The sequence below is a fragment of the Buteo buteo genome, chromosome 7 (assembly GCF_964188355.1).
Source record: "Buteo buteo chromosome 7, bButBut1.hap1.1, whole genome shotgun sequence".
NCBI lineage: Eukaryota > Metazoa > Chordata > Aves > Accipitriformes > Accipitridae > Buteo > Buteo buteo.
The window spans coordinates 11,911,376-11,924,176 of NC_134177.1; the positions used below are offsets into that span (position 1 = coordinate 11,911,376).

General features: G+C 45.2%; 1 protein-coding gene across 1 annotated transcript in view; it reads left to right on the forward strand.

Moving 5' to 3' along the window:
- The first annotated feature begins 4,394 nt into the window (after positions 1-4,394).
- The window catches only part of PDE6D (phosphodiesterase 6D), a 39,945-nt gene continuing 31,538 nt past the window's right edge, over positions 4,395-12,801 (forward strand). Inside the window, exon 1 of the mRNA XM_075031561.1 lies at positions 4,395-4,550. Within this exon, the coding sequence (XP_074887662.1) occupies positions 4,501-4,550 (50 nt within the window). The 5' untranslated portion in view covers positions 4,395-4,500. The remainder of the gene's footprint in view (positions 4,551-12,801) is intronic.

Genomic DNA, 12,801 nt, shown 5'->3' on the forward strand with positions numbered 1-12,801 from the left:
ATGACAAACCAAAGCCCAGAGCTCGGTCTGTGATGTGGGGGAGCAGGGAGCTGGAGGGGTTGAGGTCCTCTCCAGGACACAGAACTTGAGGGTGTAGAAGACCAGGGGTAGAAACAAGAGGGCTTTTGGTGTTGTTACCCTCCCTGAGGTCTGTACATTCATCTGTGCCACGCTGTGAATAAAGTGTGCTTCTGTTAAAAATCCTTTAGCTGAGAGCAAAGTGTTTCTGGCTTTCAGTCAGCTAGTCCCTGAAGATCAAACCATGGACCAGCACTGTCAGGAGGGGGGAGCTTTCAGGGAATGAACATCAGAAACTATTAGGAAAACTGACGGGGCTTAGCCTGTGCCTCAGAGCCATCCGCAGTGGGTCCCCGGGGTCCCATCTTCCAGAGAAGGGGTGTCAGGCAAGCACAGAGATGCAGGTGTCGGGATGCTGTTGTGACACTCTGGGCTTCAAAGCAAATTGGATGTAAAAAAACAGGCCCCGCACAGCAAGGGAACGCAGCCAGGGCTATAACAAGCCATTCAGTAATTTACTTAAGCCACGCTTAGATCTCATCTGCACAGGGAGGGAGAATTACCTCTTTAATCACATCCTAAACAGGCCCTCCACCACAGTTCGTGTCACCCTACGGACATGCTGGAATAGTTGCCTTGGGCAAGCAGTGCGTGGCCTCGTTTGTCTCAAGAGTCGTTAAAGCTGAAATCCCAGGCTGAACTAGAAATGGAAATATATGATTGTGAGCTATTTCCCATGGATCACTTTTGCAATGTCTTGCTGGAGCCTGCAGGTGAAAATCAGCTGCGTTATAGCCCTGTGTAGGTCAGCCAGGAGGGTCTGTTAGTCAGGCTGTCCTTACACCTCCTGACTGCGGACAGCCGGCCTGGCTGACTGATGTGGACTTTGGAGGATAGCGTCAGCTAAGCTCAGCTTTTGGGATGGATTTCTTTTTTTAACAGAAAAATACGAGGATGCCCAGCTGTCTCATCCCCTTTTAAACTGCTATTGCAACCTCTTGCTCCACCCACGCAGCTTTCTGCGTGCGGGGAGATGTTAATCCATTTTATCTTTTAATGTTAGCATTATCTCTTGACTCACCCTGCCTCTTCCCCTTGTGATTCTGCAATCCAGGTCCCTTTTAGGCAGCAGATAATGCACCTTATTTCCCTGCATTGCCCGAGAAAAGAAACTGTAAATCCAGAGTAATCTCCCCAAGCAGTGGGGTCGTGCAGCCCCAGAGAGAGACATTGAGAACACAGTTTCTCTCAGTCAGAAGCCAAGGCACGAGGCTGCAAAGTCACCTGTAAGGGACAGAGACAGGGAAAGGGTGTGATTAACAGCACAATGACACCCCTCTGTCCTGTAGTTCTATCACATTGAGTTCAGTGTCTGGTTCTTCAGGCTCTTGAGCGCCCTGTAACTCCAGCTGCTCAGTCTGCCAGTGTCTGCACCCGGCCTTGTGTCTGCCTCCTGCCTGCCAGGCCAGCAGCACTAGCTTCACCCCTTGTAGGTGTGCACCTCCCAGTGCTCTGGGACATGATTCCGGGGCTAGTTTTTCCCCTCCTGAAGTCCCAATTCTGATGTGTCATTGGCAAGAAAATTACCACCTGGCCTTACCAAAGAGAGGGCTGACAGTGAAAAGGGGTACTTTTGTGTTTCTTACCTTCTTCCTTAACTTTCATAAATAAGGCACTTTAAATCAAAAACTCTTGTGAAAAGAGGTACATTAGGACAACATAGGACCTTACCAATAACCCAGATAATACACATTATATTCAGAAATCATACACTAGGCTAGATTTAGCCGCCAGGATTAGGATCTGGTTCCTAAAGTGTCTGTAATCATTTTACTTCCCAACAACTTCAAGCAAAATAAAATCAACTGTTGGCACCATGGCCATGTTAGAGCAGGAGCAGGTGCATCTGCACATGACTGAATGGCCTGTAGCTCTAGGGGTAAGCTAGGCTGTGTAAATGCTAACACAGTCCTGGATCCAGTTTCGTTCCTCATCTGTGCATGCTTTCACTGTACTTCATCCATTTATCCTCTCTCCTTCCAGGCTTCCGACCCCTACAGCTGCCAGCACACATCTCCAGAGCACAGGGTGATGGAAGCACCCACACTCTGCTGAAGAAGCTGTCAAGCTCTCTGCATTTCCCAGGATCCAGAGACTAAGCTGCTTGCTGGACTCTCATCTTGCACCTTGGCCAGGCGAGGAGTGATGCGTGTGTCTGGGTGGTTGCAGATATGCAGTTGTACAACCCCTTCCATCACATGTGGGGTGGGATGAAGCCCCAGTTTATGAAACTATCTCCCAATTATGCTGATCTGCAGAAACACCAGCTCCTTTATCTGCACCTTGAGAGAACAGCTTCTGGGAAGCAGAAAGCAGGCTGGATGTGTCTTCTCACCTGCAATGGCAGCTCAGAAACTGTCACACCTGCCAGAGATGTGAAAGCAAAGGTGAAGTTTTCAGTACAAAGTGGCACCAAGGCATAGTGATACTTGCAGCAACTTTCTTGCAAGTAGATTGGAAAGACGATGTGCTCAAGGGTGGTGTTTGTGTTAAAGCAGCTAAAGGATTTTGAGAGGAGAGATCCCAGGGCTTCTGTCACTGAGTTACGGTGTCACACGTTCCACTGCTGCTCGTGCCTGGAGCAGTCACAAGGACTTCACACTTCCGCCATGAGCTCTTCTGTAATTTTCAGAAATTCAAAAATGAGAGGCCTGTGCTTCCCTGCACAGCAAGGTGAATTCTGAGATTTGGCCAGAAAACACAAAGGCCCCAAATTCTGGAAACACTCCTACCCCCGTGCTAGAGAAGCCCTTCAAAGCTGCAATTGTTCCTCGCTGCAAGATCCATTTGGTCTCTGGCTCTTTCATCTCTGAGGAGCCTGAACAGAGGCAGGATTGAGTGCCTTATGTCTTGTATAAACCTGCATATCATACTGCTACCAGGCAGGCTCTTCCTCCCCACACAACCATTTGTTTCTGCCTTCTTCAGGTCTGCTTTTTTTCTTGCTTGCCTTTTCTCCCTGTCAGTCTTTTTTCCTTGGTGATCTTTAGTCCCTCTTCCTTAGATAGCATGCAATTACACAGCCTATCTAAAACCCAGGAAGGACTCTTAATAAAAGATAGATATATATTAGCATAGCGTACCCCTGGCGCTCTGCCCAGATTCAAAATGATCTGTTCATACACTTTTAAACTGATAGTGTGGAACTGAGCATGGATCACATACATCAGGGAAATAAATGCTACCTATTTTTATTATTAAGATCTCTTATTGGTTATACTGGCAGTGGCCTTGTCCTTATGCATTAAACGCAACCTTTATTAATGTTCATGTTCTCATTTGTACAGTGGCTGATCTGGAGGCAAGAAGAGCCATGAACGTATTGATGGCACCCTGATTATTCACTGTTCCTGTTCTGAGCCTGGATTACAACTGCTGCCTTTATTTTTCTCATGACTTATTAATTATTTGTATTAGCTGCGCTCAGATTGTTAACAGAGGACTTAATTTGTCGTGCTCATATTAAAGAACAGCCTGGCTTCTGGGATGCGCTAACGAACCGGAGACTTTCCCCAACAAGCTACGTTGCTACACAAACACAAAGCCCAAATTTCCGCAGCACCAAGGCGGCTGCTTTTGTCCGAGGGAAAACCAACTATTTATTTTAAACTTTCTCCATAATGCTGGTCCTGTCAGCTCTGGCCTAGGCACGCAAAGAAGTTGCTCTGGGTCTGAACGCAGCAAGCACCCCAGACCCCAGTACTACCCAAACTCACGGCTGGAGCTCGGCTCCTCACCGCGGGAGAAGAAGCGCCAACCGAGCTCCGGCAGCTCGGGCACAGCCCAGGCGGCGTTCGCCCTCTCGGTACCGAGCCCTGAGGGCTGGCGTCGGCCGGGTGCTGACCAGGCCTGGGGCAGCTTCTCGCCCCCTCGACTACACCCTCCCACCCCCGGAGGCCTCCCCTCCCCTCGCCTCGCCCGGGCCGCCGCCGCTGCCTACGGGGGCGCCCGCTCCCTCCGCCGCTCCCGGCCCGCGCCCCCCCGCGGCCCAGCCTCACAACGGCGGAGCGGAGCGGAGCGGCCGGGAGAGGTTTGTCCTGCGGCGACTCCCGTCCCCCGGCGACGTCAGGCTCGGCCGGGGAGTACGCCTTAACGACCGCTGCGCAGCCGCCCTTGAATGGGGGGGGAGTAGAGGGCGCGAACGCGCCGTCTGATTGGACAGCCGCGCCGTCCTTCATGCGCCAGAAGGCGGGGCGGCGAGGCGGCGGCAGCGGATGATTGGCCGGGCCGGCGGGCCGGGGGCGGGGCGGCGGGAGGCCGCTCGGGTTGGTTGCGCCGGCCAGTGGCGGGTGCGAGGGAGTGAGGGGGGAGGGGTGGGGGGGTCCTGAGGCGCCGCTGTCACCGCCGCCTTCCCGCCCAGGCCCGCGCAGCCAGGCCAGCCCGGCCCAGCCCCGTCCGCCCGCGGCGCGGCGCGGCAGGACCATGTCGGCCACGGACGAGCGGGCCAAGGAGATCCTCCGGGGCTTCAAGCTGTATCCTCCCGACGGGGGCCGTGAGGCGGGCGGGAGCCGGCCGGCCGGGAGGGATTGAGGCGAGGGGGGGGGGGGGGTGGCGGTACGGGGATGGTCGCCCCCCTGTGGCGAGGGCGGGTGCAGGGCCCCCGGGGCGGGAAGGGGGTTGTCATGGAAACGCCTCCCCGGCTGGGCTGTTCCCAATGGCGTCCTCCTCCTCCTCCGGTGGTGGTGAGGGGGTGTCCCTCTCCCTGGAAGCGGCTGCACCCCCGCGGGGCTGGGACCGGTCCTGAGCCGGCTGCGGACGGACGGAGGGAGGACGGGGAAGGACCCCCCGTAGCGCTGGGTGCCGCTGCGAGGCGCGGGGTGGGGGGTGGTGGGGGTCCCCACGGGGGCGGTGGCAGATGGCCAGAGCCCCCACCAGGCTGGCGACGGCCGCCGCCGCCTTCCCGGAGCTGTCCGCCCGGCGGCTGCTGATGGGCGGCCGGAGAAGAGGGGCTGGGCTGGAAGGCGGGGGCCCCGGAGCAGGGGGAGCCCCCCGCCTCGGCCAGCGAGGACAGCTTACAGAGGGCAGGTGAAGCAGCTCGGCACCCGGTGCCCTCGGTCCCAGGAGGATCTGATCCCTTCCCCTCCAGCCTGCGCTTAGGCACCTCAGCTTGGAAAGGAAATACCTGGTCTTCAGGTCCAGAAGCAACTAAATATCTTGTTCCTTTTCATACCGTGAGGTACAGGCATACGTTGTGTTGGTCATACAGTGTCTTTTATTGCTAATGCAATTAGCATTCTAGGTGTTAATGCCTTTCTGTGCAGTTAATTTTAAAACTTCTCGTGTTGTGGCTTTCAGAAAAGCATTCTCATTTCCTATCTGTGTTTCTGAATATCAATTTAATGCTGAGGAGATGAAATAGATCTGAGCTTGGAAGAGAAGCAAGATCCTGCATGCACCCTTTCAACCCAGAATTTCAGTGGAGAAAGGCTCAACCTAAAGGCCCATGTGCAATCTAAGAGTGGGAAAAATATGCCACATGTAAAATAAAACTACTATAGTAGATTCTTCTAAGCTTGGAAGACAAATGCAAGCTTGCTAGTTTGACCTTTAGACAGCAGAAAATTGTTGCGGCTTGGTTGGTTTGGGGCTTTTTTTGGTTTTACAAAGAAACGGACAGAAGTGAACAGAATAACCTCTTGATCTAATACTATTATTTCTAAACAGGGTTTTTTGTCCCGTAAGATGCTCATGATCTCTATGCCAGCTGTAGCAGGATCTAATTTTCTAGGTTGGATTTAGACAGATAGCTGCTATGAAACTAGGCAGATGCTTTTCTTAACTTTTGAACCATTGTCCCCTCCCCCAGCTTTTAGTACTGCATCTGGTTCCTTTGCTTCTGCACTAGCGCTATTGACAGTTCTTTTTATTTATGAAGATGTAATATTTCAGCTGTCAAAACATGATTTAAGAACCTTTTGTGCCAGCAATTAGCAAAAGAATAAGCTTCTGACAAGACCAGTCTAAGCTGTTGGTAGAAGTGAGGAGTGCTTGGAAAGTTAAGCCTAGGGAATAAACTTTCAAGTGCTTTTTGCATGCATTTGTATATAGTCTTTTCTGGGTAGCAGAATTTACATGAAGGTCTTTGTCCAACTTTAGATGAAATAACCCATTTTGTTGTCTGTTGGCTTGAGAAGAAAATGCTTTTTGCCCTTTAAGAGGAAGGATGTTAGACAAACCTAAGGTAAACTTCTATTATCTCAAGCATCCATAGCACAGGCAAGAAGCTTTAGTAGAAATACTCTGCAGTTCCAGGTTGAAGTACCTCAAGTTTAGTCTTCCTTTGCTTGTCCTTGCAAAACACTGATATAAACTTTAATTCTGACAGGACAGTTTTAGGCAAAAACCATGACTGTTCTTCTCCAAAAACATGCTAGAGTACTTCAGTAGTTACCATAGGGGCCAAGTAGTATAGAGTCTGAGAAACAGGAAGGTTTGGAGAAACATTTCACAATTGGAACTTTTAGCAAGTTAAAATAGCTGAAAAACATCTACGTATGCCTTTAGTAAACCAGAAAAGCAGCTGAACAGACATTCCTCATTTATGAGGGGAAGCCTTGAGACACTATGCCATCCACACAGGAAACGACTCATGCCCAGATGTGACCATCCTCTCTGCAAGGCAGCCATCAGCTCAGACTTCCACTGTGTGTGTATTCTGCAGAGCATTACATTTTAAAGAGATGCTTTATGTCCCATCCACTCTACTGCTGTGTGTGCTAATTTAATTTACTTAATAGAAAGGAAGAGAGAAACATGTTCCAAAAAGCTGTTGAGTTAATACTTTGAGTACTTGAAAACTTTCTCCTCCCCTTCCAAGAGGGAAGGAGTTCAACTCCACCAACTTAAGCACACCCTGCAAGCTTGGCACTTCAAACTGAACTTGCTTTTAGCACAAGAAACTAGCACAGTATTACACCTAGGTTCTGTATGTATCAGATTCCTTGTGTGGCAAGATCAGCCGATAGGGCAGAAAGCATCATTGAGGAAGCAGACTTCCGCAGTACATACTTTAACATAGGAACAGGCACTCTAGCTGGAAATCCAGTTCACATTGAGTAATCACAGTTTCCTCAAACAAATTCTGTTTACTTGTGGTTCCTGAGAAGAGGTTAATTACAAGCTTTCCAAATGATTGGGACATGCTGCTGTGGGAATTAAATAATAGCCCAAATTCACCCTCTAACTTTAAAGCAGATATGCCTTCCTTCCTCTATGACACTAGTGCAGAAACATGTTGTGGCTAGTGTCCTGAAATTCAGGCCAGAAACATTTACTGCCTCTTCCCATAGATTTTGCTATTTTAAAATGACTAAAACCAAAGGAGAAATATTTGATGCTTGCAGGCAAATGAGGATTTTTATTATACTTTATGACGCTTGTCCTAAGAATTTTTACGGCACCAGTTAAAAGTTGAACACTGACAGTCCAGTAAATATGGTGCAGTAGAAGATTGAAAGCAGACAACAAAAACTTTTATAGCTTGTCACTTCTTCAGGGACAGTATTTGTTAACAGAGCTTGTAAGTACATTCATCAACTCCCTGTTTTGAAGGCACTCACCTGAACAGCAGTTGTTCATAATATCTACAGGTAGTCTAGTACTATGAAAATACAGACTTGTCATTTTACTATAAGCAATATCAGTTCAGTTGTAACTGAAGATTCATTCCTCTGGAATATTAGCCAAGTCTTATTTCCATGAGTATTTATGCACAGCTGGTCCTATAATCTCAAATGCATGAAATTTGATTATGCCTTTTTTCTCCAGAAGATGGGACAGTTACTCTGTCAAGCTACAGACTAGCATTTTACTTGACCCTCACTTCCCCTTTCAATACATTCTTCAGGTTTCATTCTGTCATTTTATCTTTAGACTTAGTGTGAAGTATTAAATGTATGCATTTAGCATCCTTTTTCAGAAAAGAAACACCGATAATATATTTCCCTAACAGTCAAGACTGGGGGGGTGGAGGGTGTTGATGGCTTCCCCCTACCAGCCCCCTTGATAATTTGTGGGTTGCCTGTTTATCTTTGTTCTGATATGGACTAGCACAGAATATTTTTTTTATGCACTATATTCACTAGAATAAGGACACTGTAGACAGTTACCCTATTTAATTTGGTGTGCCAGCATTTGGAAAGCATACATGCTTTGCTTTCTTACATAGCATCCATGCTGTAGATTAGAAATATCCAGTCATGGTTTGCAATAACAGATTCACATCCAGCTCTTGAGGCACCACAGTTCAGCTTCTTTATGCACTTCTTCCTGTAATGTTTCAGCCAGAACAGCAAGGAAGAGAAAACCCAAACAAGTCAGTTGGGTCTCACAGCATAGTTAGGTGCCAAGTCTAACCTCTCAACATATGAGTAAGCACATCCATTTTCTATTTTAAGTCTTACAAGTCAAACAAGATATCACCTATTTTATTTGCTTCTGTACAGAGGAGTCATCGGATTTGGATCTCCATAGTGTTAGTTGCCCTATAGATATTTATCAGTTTAAGGTAAGCTTCTCCATGAACTTCCATTAAGGCTATGCAGTATAGCTTGCTGTCCTTCTGAAGTCTCCTGAAACAAATTAATATGGTTAACATAAGCATGAAGAGGCAATATTAACTGTAGGTCAGAATAATTATGGAGTTATGAAACTAGTATTTGTGGTCAGTATAAACATATATCCGTAGCTCAGGCACTCCAACATTCACAAGAAAAACTTTATATGTCAAAGGCTGTCCTACTTTCTGGGATCCTCAAAGTTCCCTGTGCCACATCCTCCTAGCTCCCAGAGCTGCTTCCAATCCTCCTCTCACTATTGTTTTTCTGTCTAGAAAATAATTCTAGCAGAGCATTAACCTCTTAGAAAGATAGAGCTGTAATGAAAATATACAAGAAACCATTAAGAGCATCTATGAACTTTACATTACTCTGCAGAAACTTCCATTTCCAACTTCTGCCTGGTTTCTGCTATATACACAGAAACTGTAGTCAATGGCAATCTTGCCTATCAATTCCTAGATTAGTCACTGAAGTTTTGAACTAGTTTGATGCAGCATTCAAAAGTTGAGAAATCCAAATGGAAGCTCCATCAAATTGAGTTTCCAATTTAGTTGGTAGGCCAGTAGATCTTTAACTGCTTATTTATTTAAAATGCTTATCTGTTGCAGTGTTTACAAAACTAACAAGGTAGCAGCTTTAATTGGCTTAAAAGTTCCCCTTTGTTTTGAGGTTTCCTCTGTGCACTTCCCTCAGATCTCAGTGTGTTTAGATTTCTTGCAATGGAATAGAAAGATGAATCACCAAATTCATGGGTTAAAAGGAGACACTGGCTAGATAAGAGGGAACAGGGCTGCCCAGAAGCTGGGCAACATACTCTATAGACAGCCAATGCAGTTTTAGAACACTCTAGAAAACATGACTTTATGCTCCCTCATCCATGTTTCTGGTTTCTAAAAACTGGACTGTTCTTCCACCTAATGCATATAATTCATTATTTATATCATATGAAAAATTAGTCTTCTTTTGTTCTTGAACTTTCATTATTGCTTTCCTGTCTACAAACCTTAGAGTACTTTACAAGCAAGAGCTGTACACATTCCCAGTTAGTCTGACTGCAGAACAAGTTCCCAACCTGGCAGCATCAAGAGATCTTTGGTTCAAAGAGGCCAGAGTTTTGCAGAGAAGCTTTAGCCAGGTTGTACTTGGTAGTTAAGTAAGTGTCACTGTGGTCAAGGTACCTTTACCATATGAGAATTGTTTCCAGCATTGACACAAGTTCCACAGTATGCAATGATCTATAGTTCTGGCATGCTAAATACAGACTCATCATGTTTCTTATGCATAAGTCATGAGGCATACCTGCAAATAAAGCAGGAGCAATTTTACCAGGTTTGGTTCGTCACTGAACACCAAAAAACTTCATGTCCTCCCTTTGTTAACTTTCATTGAAAAAAGTGTACATATTTAATTATGCATAAACTAGTGATTTGCATTAACTTTATACCTGAGTGAGCTGCAGTCAGTTTTCTGCATTTCAGATTCAATGCAATCCACTCGTAGTGTTGGAAGTAGTGCTTTGTGCCCTTGACAGTAGAAAGGGCATCAAGAGCTCCACCATCACAGGAAACAAATGAGTTGCCAGGTGCTACAGAGAATACATCTAACTAACACTGATTTAAAAGTGTAAGTTGACATTGACATTTGGGTTTTTCTTTTTAGTCAGCAATATTACTTTAGCACCTTGTGGTTAGAATTTTATTTCTAAGATTTATCCTTTCATCTCTCCAAAGCTTACCCATCCAGCATTTCACTGGAATTATGGTTTCAGTATTTTTAATTGCTTGCTTAGTGCTGACCTAACAAGGTACTTAAAATAATGCAGTTGTCATTAGAAAAATTATTCCCCCTTATTTCCTTTATATCATATTAAGATAATATCAGTTACTCTTTGCATCCTTGGAAGTCATTGGTGCTTCAGCTGTTGTTACAGTATTTTAATTTTCACACAGGAGAAGACAGTTATTTAATCCATCAAGTGAGAATTGATACAGCTTCTTCCCCCACCGTACATCTTCACAGCCAACACGTAGGAAAAAAGCCAAGCTTACACAGATGTAGATGAGCAGGGAAGGCAGCTAAAAATCCTCAAATTAAACAGATACTGTTCAGAGTAGGTTGGTTTTTTTTATACAGACATCTGATGTGTCTCCCATGTCTCTGAAAAAAATGGTTTTCTTTTAGCTAAAGCACTTAGTATGGAAGCAGATTCAACTTGCTGTTACACATGTTTATCTCTGAATTTAAGTTGAACTGGAAAGAATGTTGAATCAAAATTTTACATGAAGTTCATAAGATAGCAGGCCACTGTACTTCAACTTCTGCCTTTGACTTCCACAATTTATGTGTTATAAGCCTCTTCTTCCCTATCTCTAAGCTGGGAAATTAAGGCAGCTCCAAATTTGAGCTCAGACCCTCCATTAAAGATAAACCAGTGCTTTGTTTACATCTGTATAGTCAAAGTTTGTATAGAAGTATGAGGTATGTTAGGTTCCCAGATACAGGTAACAAGCAGAAAACATCATGATCTATTAAGGTCCACCTGGCAATATTGAATTTTGTCTTTCTGCATATTAATATAGCAAAATTTATCAAAAGTTAATTCTGTAAGCACATGAAAGGTGACTTTCACACATCTGTTGCTCACACATCTTAAGGAACAGATCATGTATTTACACTTGATCTGCAAAAAATTACAGTAGTGAGTACTAAATACTAAAAACCATTCTCAAGGGCTGCCTTTTTATCCTGAGACTACATCAGGAGCACCCACAGAAACAAGAGGTTTGACAGCTGTGTAGCATCACTCCCAGACCAGCATTAAAGAGTAGATGACAGTTTTTGAGGAAACACCCCCCATACGTTCATTGGGCATTACTATGAAGTTTTCGAAGCCATTTGACATCATGTCAAAGTAGACACAGTAGGACTGTTGGGAGGCTATGTCCAGAAGACATCTCACAGTAACCAAGGTTCTCATGAGCAACAGTAGGAACCACTTCTCAGCTGCATATTGCTAAATCCTGATTGACAGCCAGGATTTTCAGTTGTGATTATGAACTTGAAATTCCATTGTCAGATTTCTCCTGAGCAGAGTTCTCACTGCGACAGAAATGTTAGGTATAGAAGAGACTTAAGGGAAACAGTATCAGATTAATTCAGCCACGAGTGAAACTTTGAGTTGATTGTGTTCATGACTAGAATATCAGGCAACATTCTTCTGGAAAAATGACAGGCTTGGGTAAAAAGCAAAAGAAATAATTTTTTATTTTCAGTCAGCCTTTGGGATAACAGTGCACAAAAGCATCATGTTATTAGATTTATCCACTCCTGTATTGAAAGAATTGCTTAACTAACTAGGAGCAACATTTCCTTCCATTAGAGGAAATGAGAGTGCAGGGGATTTTACTTTAGTAATTCTATAGAGGAGTATTTGTATGGGTCAGTCTGTATGCTACACTGCATACATAAACCTTATCTACTCTGTAGTCAGAAGCTCATTTGGTCCTTGGGGCAGCTGATTATATCCATCTTTTCCTATATATTTTATCAAGAAAATGGGGGGATTTTACACTTTAATCACCAATGAAAGTATACCCCACCTAAGCAGATCATCTGCCTGCATGCCTCTTTCCTCCACATTTCAGATTACTTGATTTAAGCCTTTCCAAAAGGAACGTTACACATGCTTGGAACCAAAAAAATCCATCTGATGTTTTATTAAGAGTATCAGAAACTTCTGTTCAGGGACAGCCTGCCAGGTAAGTGAGAGTTAACATCAAGTCACTTTGGTTTGGAAAGCTAAAGGAAATTCTATTTTCTGTTCATCTGTTGGCATGGACTGTTGCTAGCTCTGTGCTTGAAGGGAGTTCTGCAACAACCCCAACTCGTCTTGAAGGAAGAGGTTTGCAGAGAGAGGGTAGAACCACCACCATTGTCCCCATTAGTGTACTGCCACGTGGTGGAATAGACCAACTTATCTGGAAACTGGACACCAAGAAATACCTACTGACCTTTAATACAGGGGGATCTTCTGGAGATACTTTAGACATTTGACTTCCAGTTTAAGTCTTTAGGGTAGACTCTTTAGTACATTAGAATACTCACCTGTCAGTCCCAGTCCAACTGACAACAAGACTTCATTGTTTCTCTAGTAAAGTTATTTTCT